At 45.7% G+C, this 17,707-nt stretch overlaps 5 protein-coding genes across 5 annotated transcripts; 3 read left to right on the top strand and 2 right to left on the bottom strand.

Annotated features, from left to right (window-relative positions):
- Nucleotides 1-1,816: 1,816 nt before the first annotated feature.
- On the top strand, nucleotides 1,817-2,227 carry N7466_011087 (uncharacterized protein; the record flags this gene model as incomplete). Its single annotated transcript, XM_057170476.1, has 2 exons — nucleotides 1,817-2,023; nucleotides 2,099-2,227. 2 exons carry the CDS (start codon nucleotides 1,817-1,819, stop codon nucleotides 2,225-2,227), a joined length of 336 nt encoding a protein of 111 aa, XP_057016208.1.
- Nucleotides 2,228-2,861: 634 nt separating this feature from the next.
- On the bottom strand, nucleotides 2,862-3,900 carry N7466_011086 (uncharacterized protein; the record flags this gene model as incomplete). Its single annotated transcript, XM_057170475.1, has 2 exons — nucleotides 2,862-3,783; nucleotides 3,875-3,900. 2 exons carry the CDS (start codon nucleotides 3,898-3,900, stop codon nucleotides 2,862-2,864), a joined length of 948 nt encoding a protein of 315 aa, XP_057016207.1.
- Nucleotides 3,901-4,191: 291 nt separating this feature from the next.
- On the top strand, nucleotides 4,192-5,886 carry N7466_011085 (Hsp70 family protein; the record flags this gene model as incomplete). Its single annotated transcript, XM_057170474.1, has 9 exons — nucleotides 4,192-4,283; nucleotides 4,348-4,413; nucleotides 4,481-4,551; nucleotides 4,602-5,047; nucleotides 5,099-5,143; nucleotides 5,194-5,260; nucleotides 5,316-5,571; nucleotides 5,632-5,731; nucleotides 5,785-5,886. 9 exons carry the CDS (start codon nucleotides 4,192-4,194, stop codon nucleotides 5,884-5,886), a joined length of 1,245 nt encoding a protein of 414 aa, XP_057016206.1.
- A 1,228-nt stretch (nucleotides 5,887-7,114) lies between these two features.
- On the bottom strand, nucleotides 7,115-9,157 carry N7466_011084 (uncharacterized protein; the record flags this gene model as incomplete). The annotated part of the gene is made up of 4 exons (XM_057170473.1): nucleotides 7,115-7,499; nucleotides 7,552-8,330; nucleotides 8,428-8,985; nucleotides 9,038-9,157. The coding sequence occupies 4 exons, from the start codon at nucleotides 9,155-9,157 to the stop codon at nucleotides 7,115-7,117; spliced, it is 1,842 nt and encodes a 613-aa protein (XP_057016205.1).
- Nucleotides 9,158-13,252: 4,095 nt separating this feature from the next.
- On the top strand, nucleotides 13,253-17,056 carry N7466_011083 (NACHT and WD40 repeat domain-containing protein; the record flags this gene model as incomplete). Its single annotated transcript, XM_057170472.1, has 3 exons — nucleotides 13,253-13,334; nucleotides 13,390-14,921; nucleotides 15,080-17,056. The coding sequence occupies 3 exons, from the start codon at nucleotides 13,253-13,255 to the stop codon at nucleotides 17,054-17,056; spliced, it is 3,591 nt and encodes a 1,196-aa protein (XP_057016204.1).
- Between the last annotated feature and the right edge of the window lie 651 nt (nucleotides 17,057-17,707).

Below are 17,707 nucleotides of genomic sequence, written 5' to 3'. Positions count from 1 at the left end.
ACGGAATGTATCCTTCTGAACGCGGTTGAGGTTACATCTTCTACTACCGCCATCAATCGTCCTCCGTGGTTTTCCTTTGACCTTTGCCGTTTGCAGATACTTTGATCACCACTTATTTTATAGTATGCAACTCATCCGGTAGGGGAGGGGAAATCATCCCGTGATTATTCCAACGAAGATACGATTGAGGTGAGGACGATTAGGGAGGACTAAGGACGATCCCGGCGACGGTTGGTTCCGCCGAGAAATTACCGTTGTGGAACCAGGCCTGCGTCAGCTTCTCTATGCTTGCTTTACTTATAAACTGAAGTAAATGGAGCGTGAGGGGTCTGCAACTTCTGTGTGACATGCTCGCGACCCAATGGAGCTTTGAGGGGTTAAGTTTCGCCGCTGTCACAGCCCCGTTTGTGGGACTTAATGTCGATAGTTAATTATTTGTACTGTAGTAAACATCTAAACATCAGATGGCCAAAGGAACGCTTGATGACTCAATGATGAGTTTGACGAAGTGACTACAGTAGAATTCGAAACAGATTACCCCTCAAGCACGCACGATTTGTTTCTCGGCCCGTACCCGGAACAGTATTAATCAATATTGGTATAGGCGGTGAGCTTTCAGCCACTCACAGGCGGCCTTTGTTTACGACTTAGCCTTATTGAGATTCAATCCGCTTAGATTACGCGCTGAGAAACAAAGTGTGTACTCGAGGGGGAAATTGTTTTCGAATTCTACTGTACCCAAGATGGTGAATAATTCTCGGTCGGCGAGGGAAGTACCTCTGCAATATTTCGGCACGGTTACTCCGCTCGTTACGGTGTAAATACGTTACCGAGAAGACTCTAAACAGCCTAAACAGCCTAAGCAGCACCCTAAAAGACAGGCTAGGCTGTCTTTGAGAACTGTTGTAGTTCAGAGGTATAAATTGTCTTATTGTTCAGAGGGAAACGTGAGGCTATATACAACGAGAAGACCAAGTTGATTTCCAATCAACTTGACTCTTCGTATACATGCATCGGAGTTAATTCCGATGGTTCGGCTTGGTTCCTGATCTGCACCAGCCTCATATCACAACAAGAACCAATAAAAATGATTTCCTTTCGGGACTTTTGGGATTCGAGACGGCTTCTATACACCAGGTTTGACGATCGCATTTTCGTGTGCCAGAATGTGCTTTTCCGTGAGCTTTTTGGTGGGTTTGCACCATTTGGGTGTTGTGTACAATGAACAAACCGACGAAATGATGGAGTGTCTGAAAATAAGAGCAAAATTTCAGATCCGGGTCAGAAGCCTTTCCACTGTGAATGATATTCCTTTCAGTTAATTGAGTGAGTAGCGTAAATAATTAAAGAAGAAAGGACGGTGTGCTTACAGACTAGAGACGTGCTATTTTCATGAGCACAGAATCCAGCGGAGATCCAGCTTAGCTCCTAGAAGCCAAGCATTGGTTGATAATCACGTGCCATTACATGCCGACTAGATTCCTAGGAACTGGCTCATATGCGCGATTTGATTTATTGAGTCTTCTGATACTGTAGGCACGCTTAACATTCAAACTGGCTATTCCAAAGAAATTCAAAGCCGATTATGTATGCGAACAGAAGGCTCGAAGATTGGGCTGCGGTTCCTTGGCTCTCGGCCTAGTCCCCCTTTTCAACCAGCCTATCATGCCAACTTATTGCCATAGACTCATAGCTCCTGGGAGCTTGCTAGTCTAGAGCCATTTCCAAAAACATCTTATATATATATCAATAGGTCTTTTCTTTTTGTAAGATGCCGCATGAAGAAATTCAATTCCTGCGTTATACTTTCCACATCATGAAATTCCACTCATTTGAGTTGGTGCAAAGCCAGTCACGAAGACTTCAAAACCTGATGGCCAACTGGGACCCAGCCTTGCCACCGAATAACCGACGTGCGTTATCAAATGCAAACACACTCGGGGCACCTTTTAAATATGAGTACAAAAAAATCGAATGCGCAGAGTCGGAAGCTATGCCGGAGGAAGTCTTCCAAGAAAAGAAAGTGAGCAAATTCCAGTCTTTAAATTACACCCTCTCAAAAGTGTCCACAAAATGCACACTAACATTATTTGAACAGTTAAATACGATATCGGAAGCTGCAATGGAAGGTCTATCTGGTGTTAAAATGAAAGATGTGGCGCTTTCATCATCTGCGTTAATAGTGACCGTCATATCTGAGTCCAAAATTGCGGAGATAGATAAATAGCATAGATAATTGACTGAGCGATTCACCAACTAGTTTAGTGATCGTTTGCATCTTTTGCCACTCGAAAGCCCCATTCCGCCTCCAGTATATGTGTGTAGGTCATTAACGCCGATTTCTCGTCGAAATAATATACAGCTTACAACTATCGGGTACATGAGTACGTGTGTTTTCCATGAAAATGTGCAGTCGAAATCGGCTTGACCAACACACACTGATTAAAGAATAATTCAGTAATTATCATTGGGAGCGACAAGCTCCGACGGCAATATCAGAATTTGATGGAAGGCCAACAACCCTTTGCGTCTCAACGGTGTACCGCCTATTTAATGCGGCCAGCCAAATGAAAGATCCGCGCTAAGAGGTTGGCGGTGGGCCCCGCATAGGAATTATCAGTTAGTGTCGGTCAAGCCGATTTCGAGAACAACTGTAGAATGTCATTCGATACAAATATGCGATATCCCTTCGATTGTCAGCACGGATCAAACCGCTAAATTATAGGAGACGTGAAAGTGCTGTGAGAGGGCTTAGAGCCTATGCCCGTATCTGAGAAGTATATCGATTCCACATAACTCTCTCACTGTACCGCAATATATAGACATTGGAGATTGACATCACACAGAAATAAACATTACATTCAGCGAAAATTAGACCAGACCAATTCCGGCTCTAGACAATATAGATTTCCGGAATGTCCCTCCTTCCAAAGAGACTGCCACAGAGAAAGAGCAACTGTTGTCTCGCAACAATCGATGTCTCCAGCCACAATCATACATGTTGTGTCAAAAGTATTTCCAGATGGTGATGACACAAATTCATAGATTTCTGGTTGCCGGTTGCACATCATTTTAAAATCCACACATTGACTAAAGAGATCGTACAGTCGCTGCTGTCGAACCTTGGGTGTCGTTGATGCATATTCTCCCAGCATGCTTTCAACATCGTTCACAAGTTGTTCTGCCAGCATCCCTTGTGACGGCTCTGTCAAAGTACCCAGAGCTGTATTAATTCCCGACTTGCAGTGTCTCCATGTGTTAAAGCTGCCTAAATAACGTTTAGTGAAGCTCTTGTTCCTGGAAAGAAGAACACCCGTACTTCGGTGAAATATCAGTCGATCCAGGCTGACTAGAAACTCATTTTCATTTTCAGCCAACCCGGGGCAATATTGAAGAAAGATGCTATCATTTAGCATCTTAATTATCCAGGCTTGAATGATCGCCCAGCGCTGATGTGAGTTCCCTGCGAGAAGAGATTTGGTATGCGTCGCTGTGATACCAATCGATTGGAGGATAGCGCTGTAATCGACCTGGCTTAGCTTTGCAATGTCTTTGAAATTTCTTTTCACCCATTGATCAAGATGTAGTCGAAGTCTTCGCCATTCTCTAATGCATTCTTCCTCGTTGACTACTTCCAAATCATTCTCAAGAGCATTGATCTTACCACACAAGCCGGTAAGCTCTTGGTGGTGTTGGTCTTCTGAAGCCGTTGCCTTTGCCTCTAATTGAGCACAAAGTTCATCTTTTCGACGGATTTGCTCTTGGACACGAATTAGCTCGTGCCTAGAAGATGCCAAACATAATTGTCCTTCTCGATTGATCTAGCTATATTGTAAGCAGTTGCTTCACGTCTCTATGTTAAATTTTTTCATACCTTGCGCTGCCTCTCCAATTCCTCATAACAACTGGACTCGGGTTCTTCTCTTGCAGTTTGAAATGTACTAAGTCTAGGACCTTTGACATAAACCTCATCAGTGTCCACGTATCACCACTCCGTTGATCTGCTGATGGAAATAAAATATACCTTGTGAGTAAGATCTGTTTTGGCTGGGTCTGGAGTTCTGGGATGAAAACAATGAAGTCCAAGGCATCTTTAATGAACATGGATTGTCAAGATTTCAATCAGCTTAACTGCAAAACATAATAACATGGCCTGTTAAATACCCTGAAATGATGGGAACAAGTGACAAAATGCCGTTTGCGGCATTCGATGAATCATTGAACGAGGGTGGCGAGCGAGTATTTCCGGTGCTTGCCGAAAGTCATATGCTCATAAAAGCTTGGTAGGGACAACTTCGTGCGCCCGTTACCTGGCTGATACTACTGAGACTTGTAATTTCATGGAAGCGAGATCAAAATGGGAAGAGGAGTTAACATCGTCTTGGGGATCGACTTTGGAACAACCTTCAGCGGGTGAGCCACTCCGTCTTCCAGAATTCCACATATCATGATTATTTTTGTCTAATTTTGACTCATTTAGGATTGCTTGGGCGCTTGAAGGTGGCCCTAGAGACATTGAAATCGTGTCCACCTGGCCTGGAGGAGGAAATCGTAAGTTAAACGCTGAGAGATCTTTCAAAAAAATTCTAATTCGTATCTAGGCACCGCGTTGAAAGTGCCCTCTATTATTTCGTACGAGAAAGAGATTCCAAAGTGGGGCTATCAAGTTGGTTCTTTGTGCGAAGTAGTTCGTGGCTCCAAGCTTTTGCTAGACGAAAGCCAGAACCTGGAATATGCACCGTCACTAGCCTCTAAGGCCCTGCTGGCAAAATTCGGCAAAGATGCTGTTCAGGTCTCCGGAGAGTATCTAGGATATCTCGTTGTACATGTGAAGGACACGCTCCAACGACGCTTCGGAGATGCTGCGAAGTCAATGGAGCTCAAGTTTGTGCTTACTGTGCCCGCAGTGTGGTCCGACAAAGCAAAAGATGCAACACTTCGAGCCGCTATAATAGCTGGTGTCGACTCCCAGAAAATCTTCCTTGTGTCGGAGCCGGAAGCTGCCGCTCTGCATTCACTGCGGACAATCCAGCCAAACTCAATCATGGTGAGAGTTTTATCATTGAAAGCTATTACATTGTGTTAATTCTTTTGAAAGAAAGGCGATGTTCTAGTGGTGTGTGATGCAGGTGGTGGGACTGTGGTAAAGACTGAGCCCAGAAACCAAAAGGGGCACTATTCACGTTCATCTAGGACCTAATCGCTTATAAAATTCAAGATGTCGATCCATTGAGCCTGGAGGAAGTCACAGAGGGAACGGGTGAGATTCAACATGACCGAATGATGCATTGAAAATTCTCATCTCTTTCAAATAGGGGCCGTTTGCGGATCCCTTTTACTTGACGAGAGATTCGAACGCTTCTTGATGAAGAAAGTTGGGCTAGAGAACTATCAATCTCTGCCAACAAAGTCCAAAGAAGCTGCTGTTTGTTTTTGGAGAGACATGGTGAAGCCTACCTTCGGTGAGGAATCCGACTGCGATTTTCTAGATGTGAATCATTTCATTCCGCTTCCAGGAGCAGCAGATCAACCTGAAAAGGGTGTTGATAGTGGATTCGTTCAACTTGACGGGTCAGTACTTGACAGTAAACCACAATGGTCATTTTTTTGACCTTTCTAATCCCTACCCAGTGTTGAGATCGAAGAGATTTTCGAGCCGATAGTGTCAAGAGTCGAAGAATTGGTACGGGCGCAGCTTGAGAAGATTTCCCATCTCCGACTTCACACGAAGGTAACAAAAAGCCTTGTCGTGACATCGAAGTCAAAGTCTGTTGACAATTACAGGCCATCGTTCTTGTTGGGGGGTTTGGGTCCTCAAAATATGTCTTCCACCGCTTAAATAGAAGTACTCCTTCTATTACAGTATTGCAGCCCCCAAATGCGTAAGTCCTTGTCACCCGCATCATTATTTATGGGGAACTGAACCGTATCGCATATTAAAAACAAATAGTTGGGCAGCAGTCGTCAGGTGAGAAAAGAGATCTGCCAAATTCTTTTCGTTTTTAACGTGAAGTAGCGGGGCCGTTCTCCGGGGACTGGAAGGAAATCGCGTGGAAACGCGAATCTCCCGTTATTCGTACGGTGTCTCAGCCTGCACAGAGTATGATAAAAGCCGTCATGGAAGACATGATAAACATTGGTCGGAAGTCGAAGAAAAATGGATGGTGGAGAACAAGATGACTTGGTACATTAATAAGGTTGGTTAGCTGGGAATGTCTTTCGCTTAGGGGAGACTAACATGAGAAAGTCTGCTAAGGTATCCGAACGCCGGCCCATTAAATTCAAATTCTACCGCGCAATTAAGGTAGATCGAGCCAAGAATTTACACTTCACAGATGATCTATTCTTCTGCAACGACGAGAGAGCACCGGAATATCATTCTGATAGTAAGTACCCAGAGTTTGACCTTGAAACCGGCGATAAGATGTTGACTAAGGCAGGAGTACTTCGACTTTGCACGCTGGATAGTGACCTTAGCAAAGTCCCACGGCAGCTCTTTGAAAGAAAAAGAAATTCCAAAGGGCTTGAGTACTATAAAATCATGTACACTCTAACAGTGACACCTACCTCCGCTTTACTGCTTTTCGACTTGGATTTTAACGGAGTGTCATACGGGAACGTGTCAGCTCGATATTGAGTCTCTAAATCCCGCCAATGGCACTATATATATCTGACTGGCTGGAAAAGTGCGTTGAAAAAGGCTTTACAACACAGACATCTGTTTGGATGGCTTACAACTCTACAAAGATTTGTCGGCCTTTCACTTCATCCCCATTTTTAATGAAAATTTGCAAGAGGGAAAGAGAGTGGGGAATCAATGTCGTTTAATTTGGACAAGTCTTGAAGTTAAATTAATCAGCTGTATTGAAAATAACTCGATCATCACTATTTGGTTAAAGGTAATAATAGTCATCAAATATTGATCTTTCTCAAATAACAATGTGTGATTTTTAGATGGGAGCTATGAAATATTTAGAGGACCCGAGAGTTCTTCAATGACTGATGGGGGCAGTAACTTAGTTAACTAATTACATACTACGTTCCATGAAGAAAGCTTTTCACTTAAATACATTTCGCTTTTCCTCAAAACACAAATTCAACGGTATGATAACACTCAGAGTAGTATCTCTCTTGCCATGGAAAGATCCGATATTTCTTTCTGCAGCTGCTCACGTTTCCTTTTTAATATCTCCGGCTCTCCGGCAATCTCGTCAAGTTGGTCTCTGCTCAGACTGCTGACCAGCGAGGGCGATATCAAGCCCATCGGGGATCTTGGCCCTTGAAGTAGATAGAATGATGTTGCTTGAATGCAGACATTATCCGCAAATCTCTTTCGCGCGAGTTTGTAATATGATTCCAGGATATCTTGAAGATCTTGAACAGCATGTTCGGCATTGCTCATATTCTGCTGATGTTTCAGATCATCAACACGGACTACCTTCCCATCTAGACTGTCAAATGCTTTGCTTGCTTGTTTTGGTATTGTGCGCTCCTGTCGACTATGGTGTGTTAGCTCTTCATGAAAAATGACAAAATGTTGCGACCACATACCATTTTTCTAGATTGTCATTAAGATAGTGGTTCACCGTTATTGGTGTCATTGATCTTTCAACAAACAGCAGAAAAGCAACTTGATCGATCGCACTCCGGTACCTCTCAAGAAGCTTGTCCATCAAAAGCACAAGCAGGTTTTCATACACCTTTTTGTTAGTACAGACCATTTTCAGTCCGTTGGTGATGTAGCCATGAACAATGGTGATGATATCACTGATGTATCCATTCGCTAGGGTTATCCATTTCGTGGACTGCTTCTTCATTAGGCTCGACAGAAGCACATGATTGAACGTTCCAATCTCAAAGCCTCGCGATTGGCGGTATTCGTCGCCTATCCACGAACGAATATCATGACCGAGAGGAGGGGACACATCTGACGATTCCGGCAGCATCTCTTGGATTCCAGAGATGTCCTTTACGTTTCTTGAATGCAGGAGTCGTCTCCCAGATTTTTGGCGTTCAACAACAGTGTCATCGGCGTTAACTTGGGGAGGCGACACACTGTTGAAGTCAAACAAATGGCCCCACCGGGATAGGTCCTCTGAGAATTTCTCGTTTCTTGTGACAACCCTAGTAGCCAATCGGAGGGCATCACTATTCTCAAAAGCATCATTTGAACTGTAGTTTGCCCCTAGGGCCTGCATGGTAAGGCTCTGGAATGAGGAAACAATATCAAGCAAGTATTGCAATTGCTGCTCGGGTGTATTTCTTTGCGGTCCAAGAGACCGAATGCCAAGTTGGCGGTCCTTGAGTTTCTTGCTGACTTCGGATCTGACCTGATTATTACAGTTAGCTGGATCAAGGCTTCTGGGTAATGGGGTCATGGCAACTTGCTGATGAAAAGGCCTGGCGGGCATTGGCTGCCACAATCACACGAAGACGGATTTTTAGTCCATCAATGCCGAAACTGTCACAGTCAACGGCATTCCAAGGGTGTCTTGTGCGGTGCTCCTCTTCAGCTGCGTCTCGGTGCATGACTCCTCCGCGTAACTCGCTCTGTCCAAGGTTTCGTACAATCACCCATCCAAGCTTGACTCGCATTTCTTTGCCTCTGATGAGATCAATCACCTTTTCCTCCGCACCCTTGTCTACCAAGTCTGGCTTGGTCAACACTCCAAGAGTCCTTTCGCCATCAGGATCGAGCTCGTGGGCCATCTCAACAATCTCTTGAGTGGCTATATCAACGTTCGCTGGCACCACTGTCAAAATGATAGAGCGAGGGTTTCTCATATATGCCTGTACCATGTCGCGCACCAATTTTTTGTCCTCTTTCGCGTAGTTTCCGGGTATAGAGTTGCGAAAAATTCCAGGAACATCGATTACACTAATATGGTCTTCTTGTGGCCCACAAATCTCCACTCGCAATACATGTTTGGAGAATGTAGGCAATCCGTCATCTTTCGACCGAGAAACTCCCATCAGGGTGTGAACCTTCGAATGCATGTCAATATCGAGTCTCGCGTGATGGGTTCCAACCACGTACTTCAGACATCATTTTAGTGAATGATTCAGCATCAAGAGATTGTAGGTTCTTTCCTTTCCAATCTTTCAATTTGGAGGCATGTTCGTCCTCAGCCTCGGAGTCCGGAATTATCGAAGCCATAATTAATCTTTCACTATATTTGGACCGACGAAATATAATTTGAGTTGCAAACCTTGTACATAGGTTGCTGTCTCGAGGAAATGACAATCGAGTAAGCCCCTCCAGGACAGAGCTTTTACCACTTGACTGGTCTCCCACCACAACCAGTTGAGGGAGGTCGATGTAATTTCCAATGTTACAGGCGAATAGCCTGTCGATTTTTTCAAGTATTATTGGGTCGGCTAGGCCTTGCTCATCACCGGTAGGATGAACAACCATATTGTGTGTTGTCTGTCGTGAAAGGATCTTTCTCCACATGAACGCGATCCAAAAAGTATGCGGCAGAACGATTGGTAAGAATCAGTTCTCCGAATGATTTGACCATTCTCATATACCCAAATATACATGATCACTGTGTCACGTCATAGAATCGTACAGTACGACAAGACTTGATCACAACCGGTATGCTAGGTATGCACGGCGAGAATCTAAGTCGGATTCCAAGATCTACACGAACAGACTTGTTCTAGACACCTCAGCTGAGATAAGCCATTCTAATGGAGACTACTAGATCCGGGGTTAAGTTCCACAATATAGCTCAAAACAGTAAAAAGAATACGAATCTAGCTGTAATACGAATGAGTCTTAAGGTAAGTCACCGCGCAGGAGTTCGATACAGAGTTTCTATTTGAGGTTTCAATTGGGCAAAATCAGAACCAGCCCTCCTTCTTCACTGGAAATTAGATTTCCTCGGATCCATCAGCATAGTCATTGACATCATCCAGCTTGACGAAACGTTAAAATAGATGATGATTGAATATGCAGATATTTTTCATACACATACACACACGCAATTTATTAATGTCCGGCGGCTAAGCTGAGGGGCAACTAATGATGTACTATACATGTCATAATACGGTCGATACCGAAGACGGCTTCTACCCTTCTGATCGCTTTCTTTTCTTGAGCCCCGCTGTTGTTAGCAGCTGATCCAATTAACAGGTGGTCACTGAGAGATGACTGGAGGTCTAATTAGTTGATTTTGACTTCATACTTAACGTGTTGCAGATAATGAAGCCACCTGAAGAGACCAAAACAGTAGACACCATCTTACTGTAATTTACGATGACTCATAGAGGAAACATAGATCAAGGTCGGCGGAAGGATATCTTTATACGGACTAGTGCGCTTGAAGTGGGGCCCCGCGAGACAGAGGGAGAGAGAAATCAAAGGTAAATGTCAAACATAGGAAGCGGTCAATTACTGCTATGTCCTTTTAGGATAGGTTTGGTCATCGTTCACCCAATTTCCCCAGGGATTGGTACTGTATCCAGGGCATATAGTCAGTAGCAGTAGCAGTAGTAGTAGCAGTAGTGGTAGCAGTAGTAGTAGCAGTAGCAGTAGTAGTATTAGTTTATCAACCTTAAGACTGGGTGTAGCCCAGTGCTATCACCCCCCGTGGGGTATATAGACGCGCTGGGCTAGTGCTAATCACAATGAATCTTGGTTCGCTTGACTTGCCCTAGAAAACCTTTCCATCCCGTTATTCAGCGCAAAACGCCATTCCTGCTACGGCGTTTGGCGCAGATAGCTTATACTCTCACAGGTAGCTGGGCCTTGTGTTTGTCCTGTTGTCGTTGATCAACTGTGCGATTCAACGCGAGCGCGCTCGTCTGTTCGAATAACGCTCGGAGGCGACTTGATAGAGTGGAAACGGGGCAGAGAGGGCAAAGCCTCCGGTAGAGTGTATGTAGTCGGATTTGACGGAGGAGTGTTGTTATATGAGGCTGGTGCAGATCAGGAACCAAGCCGAACCATCGGAGTTAATTCCGATGCATGTATACGAAGAGTCAAGTTGATTGGAAATCAACTTGATCTTATCGTTGTATATATAGCCTCATGTTTCCCTCTGAATAACTAAGACAATTCATATCTCTGAACAACAGAACAACAAGGACAGGTACTCGGTGGCATATAGACCCTATTTCCGAATGGCCAGCTAAGAGACTCAAAAATGTCGCAATCTCAATCTAATACCCCGAACAAGAAACAGAAATTTTTTCATACCTGTACCAAGAACCATGTTTACTCCAAGTTCGGGGTGAACCTATACTGTAGCACTTCAAATCGGGCAGCGCTCCCTGCTACGGGCGCCGATAGTTGCCAACCGGAAAATGGAAAATTCGTGTACCGCCTAGCACACCGCCTGCTGAATCGTATGGATTTTGTACTTTTTGGATGTAGAAAATTATAATTCCAACGAAGTTCCACCCCTTTTTTCTTGCATTTCATCAAGCTGAAGTTTTTTCTCCTCCTTCCCTTATCTTACCGTTCTTCGCTATTTGGACTCTTACCCTCAAGTGCTCTTTTCTCTGAATTTTAATTCTACTTATACCGATAGTAAGAGCTAAAAATACACATAAATGACACATACTATGCTAAGCATAAGTGTTGCAGTTCAAAGGAAGATTGATTCTTATTTCGTTCAAGGGAAACATGAGGCTATATACTTCGTATACATACTTCGGATTTAACTCTGATGCTTCGGCTTGGTTCCTGATCTGTGCCGCATATCACGACAATGAGCAGGCTTTAGGCCTTATCTTACAATAAAACCCACCCTCGATCTAGAGACCCACAAAGTGTATATTCAAATCTTATACAGCATAGGAAGACACAAAACCAAATCTGCAATACCCATCAAATGAGGAGTTGTATGTTTCTGAATAGAGTTCCGAAGAAAAACCAACAGATGAAGCTGATTTCTAGCCGCCCTGTACTGTATGTATTCGCCACGAGTTTTTCGAAACTATGAAACCATAAATCATCTCAGCCTCTTTCGGTCGTAAGGAAGACGCCATGGCCTATACTACTCACCACAACTGATCTTCCAAGGATGTCAAATTCACCCACTTTTCGAGGCAGAAGTGGAGAGGCACTCCTCCATCCCCTTTGGAGCTCGTTCCTCCTTCATTCTCCACTTCCTGATCATCCACATAGAGAGAGCAACACAACAGCTAAGCAATATGAATATCTGTGCTGCCATCACGATGCTCACCCCTCGTGAGCTTTTGCTAAAGTACCAGCAAACCATTCCGGCAAGATATTCCGCGATTGAAACATCAAGCAGCATCAAAGGTAACCATGCGACAGCAAGATCCCCCCTAGCTATCTTGTTGGGGCTGTCAAATTGAAATAGCAGCATAGTTGCTGACATTGCGGCTATCACGGCGGTGATTGTAGAACTGCAGATAAAGCCCTCGGATACTTGAGACAATCTAGAACGTGTCGGGTGAAACTCGCTAAGCGTCAATGCGCCCACTGAAAGGCCGCTGATCAGAGCTGCAAGGCCAACAAACGTTTTGTACAACCGATGCAGTCTGTGGACCAATAAAGTTGCCCCAAGACTCAGTGAGTTATCGTACTGTAGCGCAATCATTTTCTGTCCGAGTTTAGACGACCATCAAAAAAATTCTACCTTCTGTACTTACATCGATGAGTATCAATAGGCGAAATTAGTCTCTAGCCGATCAAGAGAACCAACATAAAGAGTTATGATTTGGTGGCCTTAGAAAGTTGTCAGTCATTGGTTTCCAGAAATCTTTCCAATTATCAAAGGCCTTCTCGGCCTGTTATATTCTCTTAGAACTCACATTCGAGGTTGATTGAGCAGAAAGCGTGGTACAGGGCCGCTCGAAATCAGTTTCATGTTTTGTTTCCTTTCTTTTTCTTCTTGAACTCTATTATGAAACACGCTATCCCTCATTCTATCTAGTGCATAATGACGGTGTGAAATAGTGTGTAACGTTTCAATACGGCGTTGGTGGAGCTATTACTTTCCTGAAATTTGAATACGACCGGTTAGATATTGGTCTGAAGGTTGTCTATCATGAGCGTTTCCTTCCGCAAGGGCTAATATAAGTCCCCATGGCATATTCGCACGCTTATTAAGGTTGGGGAGCGTGAACTCAAAGCAATCATTTCTAACTAATGAGAGATGTTAGGGACGGTCCGGTTCTTCTGTATCTCGATAGATCACCTAAAAGCGGGGTAAACCAAAGTTGGGCATTTGACGCTGACTTCCTCCTACCTTATTTCGAGTTCTGGCTTCCCATCATGGCCACTCATGCTTCTTACAATGGCGTCAACTCCGGAATCCAAGTCGCAAAAAACTATGGACCCATCACGGCGAATCTGAGTACGTACAGAATCGTGAACGTGATTATATGTAACTAATTTGGGTTTGCCGCAAGGTCAACCGGAAAGGTTGTTAGACCAAGCATGTCTGCGCGACCTACGAACGACCAACCCCTGCGATGATAAAGAGCGTATCAAGAAAACTAACGGTGGGCTACTCAAAGACTCCTACCGCTGGATTCTTGAAAACGCAGCTTTCAGAAAATGGCAAAATAACCAGAGCAATCGTCTTCTCTGGATCAGGGGTGATCCCGGCAAAGGCAAGACGATGCTTCTGTGTGGCATCATCGAGGAGTTGACACAATCACATAATGAGAGTGCAACTCTCTCGTTCTTCTTCTGCCAAGCCACCGATATGCGTATCAATAGTGCGACGTCCGTCTTACGTGGCTTGATATGTTCACTTATCGAGAAGCATCCATCACTTCTCCGCCACGTGCGAGCTCGATACGATTCTGCAGGGAAAGACCTGTTCGAAGACATCAATGCATGGAGTGCCCTCGTATCCATTTTCACACAAATCCTCGAAGACTCGTCTTTGAAGAGTACCTACTTCGTGATTGATGCTTTGGACGAATGTCGAGATGGTCTTCAAGACCTTCTGGATCTAATCGTTGAACACTCAACAGCCCATCAAGAAATAAAATGGGTTGTCTCCAGTCGTAACGAATATCAGATTACTGAGTGTCTCGACTCTGCTACACATGTAGCTCCGATCTCGTTGGAGCTGAATGAGACATCCGTGTCTGGAGCTGTAGATGCATTCATCCAACATAAAGTGGACTCTTTGGCCAAGCAAAAAAGATACGATGAGAAAATAACTGCAACTGTCAAACGCCACTTATTACGCAACTCACAAGGCACTTTCCTATGGGTTGCCTTGGTCTGGAAGAATCTTGACCAAACGCCAAGAAGGCATGTAATGAAGAAGCTTGAAATGTTCCCGCCTGGACTCGATAATCTTTACCGCCGAATGATGGGTCAGGTTCGTGACTCAGAAGACGCAGAGCTCTGCAAACAGATACTGGGCACTGTAATGGCAGTTTATCGCCCAGTCACGCTTAGCGAGCTAAGCTCCCTCCTTGCGGGGCGGAATGATGGCTTCGATGATCTTGACACACTCCTTGAGGTTATCGGGATATGTGGGTCGTTCCTGACATTACGAGAAAGCACCATCACGTTTGTTCATCAATCTGCGAAAGAATTCCTGACTAGAGAGGCATTCGCGGAGATGTTTCCCAAGGGCCTAGACAGTGAACACTACACTATCTTCTCCCAATGTCTGAATGTTCTTTTCAAGACACTTCGACGTGACATCTTTGACCTCAAATTGCCAGGCATATCCTCTAAGGATATTAGTGTGCCAAACCCAAATCCACTAGCACCCGCTGAGTACGCTTGTGTCTATTGGGTAGGCCATCTTGATGCTTGGAAGTATAACGCAACCTATAGACAGAGTTTGAAGGATAGGCAGATACTGGATAGGTTTCTGCAGCAGAAATACCTCCACTGGCTCGAGGCTCTGAGCATATTGGGAAGCCTTTCAGATGGCATACGCGCTATGAAAAGGCTAGAAAGTTTGATTGTCGTATGTTGCCAAGTCCGTGCCAACACGGAGTAGCCTGCTAATATAAGGTTATCTGCTGACAGGAGGAGAGTGAGTCAGATGGACTCTTGGAACGAGCTCAAGACGCCAGTAGATTCATTCAATATCATAAAACAGGAATCGAGAGCAGCCCGCTACAGGTGTATTGCTCACCTCTCGTCTTTAGCCCGTCAAAGAGCCTGACTGGAATAGCTTTCCGGGAAGATAGACCTGATTGGGTTTCAAACTATCCCATAGTGGAGAAAAGCTGGAGTGCTTGCCTTCAAACTCTTGAGGGGCATAGTGATTCGGTCGAATCGATTACCTGGTCGCCAGATGGAAGCCGACTTGCATCAGGGTCCCGGGATAAGACAGTCCGGATATGGGATCCAGCCACCGGCCAGAGCGTGTCTACTCTCGAGGGGCATAGTCACTGGGTCCGGTCAATTGCCTGGTCGCCAGATGGAAGCCGACTTGCATCAGGGTCTGGGGATGACACAGTGCGGATATGGGATCCAGCCACCGGTCAGAGCGTGTCTACTCTCGAGGGGCATAATGGCTGGGTCCAGTCAATTGCCTGGTCGCCAGATGGAAGCCGACTTGCATCAGGGTCTTCGGATAAGACAGTCCGGATATGGGATCCAGCCACCGGCCAGAGCGTTGGTACTCTCGAGGGGCATAATGGCTGGGTCCAGTCAATTGCCTGGTCGCCAGATGGAAGCCGACTTGCATCAGGGTCTTGTGATAAGACCGTCCGGATATGGGATCCAGCCACCGGCCAGAGCGTGTCTACTCTGGAGGGGCATAGTGATTGGGTCCGGTCAATTGCCTGGTCGCCAGATGGAAGCCGACTTGCATCAGGGTCAGATGATAACACCGTCCGAATATGGGATCCAGCAACCGGCCAGAGCATGTCTACTCTCGAGGGGCATAGTCACTGGGTCCGGTCAATTGCCTGGTCGCCAGATGGAAGCCGACTTGCATCAGGGTCAAGCGATAACACAGTGCGGATATGGCATCCAGCCACCGGCCAGAGCACGTCTACTCTAGAGGGGCATAATCGTTCGGTCCAGTCAATTGCCTGGTCGCCAGATGGAAGCCGACTTGCATCAGGGTCTGGGGATGACACAGTGCGGATATGGGATCCAGCCACCGGTCAGAGCGTGTCTACTCTCGAGGGGCATAGTCATTCGGTCCAGTCAATTGCCTGGTCGCCAGATGGAAGCCGACTTGCATCAGGGTCTGGGGATGACACCGTCCGAATATGGGATCCAGCCACCGGCCAGAGCGTGTCTACTCTGGAGGGGCATAGTGATTGGGTCCGGTCAATTGCCTGGTCGCCAGATGGAAGCCGACTTGCATCAGGGTCAGATGATAACACCGTCCGAATATGGGATCCAGCAACCGGCCAGAGCATGTCTACTCTCGAGGGGCATAGTCACTGGGTCCGGTCAATTGCCTGGTCGCCAGATGGAAGCCGACTTGCATCAGGGTCAAGCGATAACACAGTGCGGATATGGCATCCAGCCACCGGCCAGAGCACGTCTACTCTAGAGGGGCATAATCGTTCGGTCCAGTCAATTGCCTGGTCGCCAGATGGAAGCCGACTTGCATCAGGGTCTTTAGATGAGACAGTCCGGATATGGGATCCAGCCACCGGCCAGAGCGTGTCTACTCTGGAGGGGCATAGTGATTGGGTCCGGTCAATTGCCTGGTCGCGGGATGGAAGCCGACTTGCATCAGCGTCAGATGATAAGACCGTCCGGATATGGGATGAAGCCACCGGCCAGAGCATGTCAACCCTCTCTACCGGCTTTACTAGCTTCGTCAAATTTGACATCGCCGATTCAAATTGTCTGCACACCGATGCTCGTACATTTTGCATAAGCTCAGTGGATGCTGTGACGCCTATGCATAACACTTTTACCCATCCTCCAAAGCAGTATGGATATGGACTTGGCGATGACCGTTCCTGGATAACCTATGGTGGACTCAACCTCTTATGGTTACCCTCAGAATATCGCCCCCTTAGTGTCTCTCTTTTTTCTATACATGAGGCCAAAATAGCTTTTGCCTGTTCATCAAATCGCGTCATTTTTCTCGCACTTTCAAAACACTGTCCTATACCTACCCTTTGATTGCCGTTTCTCTTGATACATATTATTTTGATTTCTGTCATGCTTTTAATTACAATATCATGCCAATATATGCCGCGCGGAAGTTCCCAATGCTCATTCTAGCAATGCCTCTGTATGAGGTGCAAGTATTTGAGTCCTTCACATTATGATCACTGATCACTGATCAACACCCGCACTTTTCAGATCACCAAGAAACCACTCACTTCCCAGGAACCACTGTGGGTCAAAGTCACGTGCATTTCCTAATACCCCAGCATTCCCCGCGACTTTCGATAAAGATTCATTGCACCCGCTCACTGAGCAGGGTGAGCAGGGTGAGCATGGAAAACCCCCTCTTCTCCGTTGCATCAAAGATGCCAGGGGGAACCCCTACAGTCTCGCTAAAATGGCCCCTCGACTTTCTCCATGCAAGCTAGAGATGATTCGTGATATGATCGAATGTGGATCCGTGACTATTTTACAGATGGCCACGGCTGCTGAGTGTAGCGAGCGCTCGATCGTCAATATTCGCAACAACCTCCGCTTGTTCGGTCATGCCCGGTCTCCGTCCACGCGTGTCGGCAGACGAAGAATCGTTACGCCACCCATGATTAAGGTGAAGCAGATCGGCGACTTACTAGTTAGTGATATCATTTGCTTACTTTGCAAGGA

This window comes from Penicillium verhagenii, assembly GCF_028828195.1.
Source record: "Penicillium verhagenii strain IBT 33310 chromosome Unknown utg000012l_segment0_segment0, whole genome shotgun sequence".
NCBI lineage: Eukaryota > Fungi > Ascomycota > Eurotiomycetes > Eurotiales > Aspergillaceae > Penicillium > Penicillium verhagenii.
Note: the sequence above shows the minus strand (reverse complement) of the source record. Positions and strands in the feature narration are given on the sequence as shown.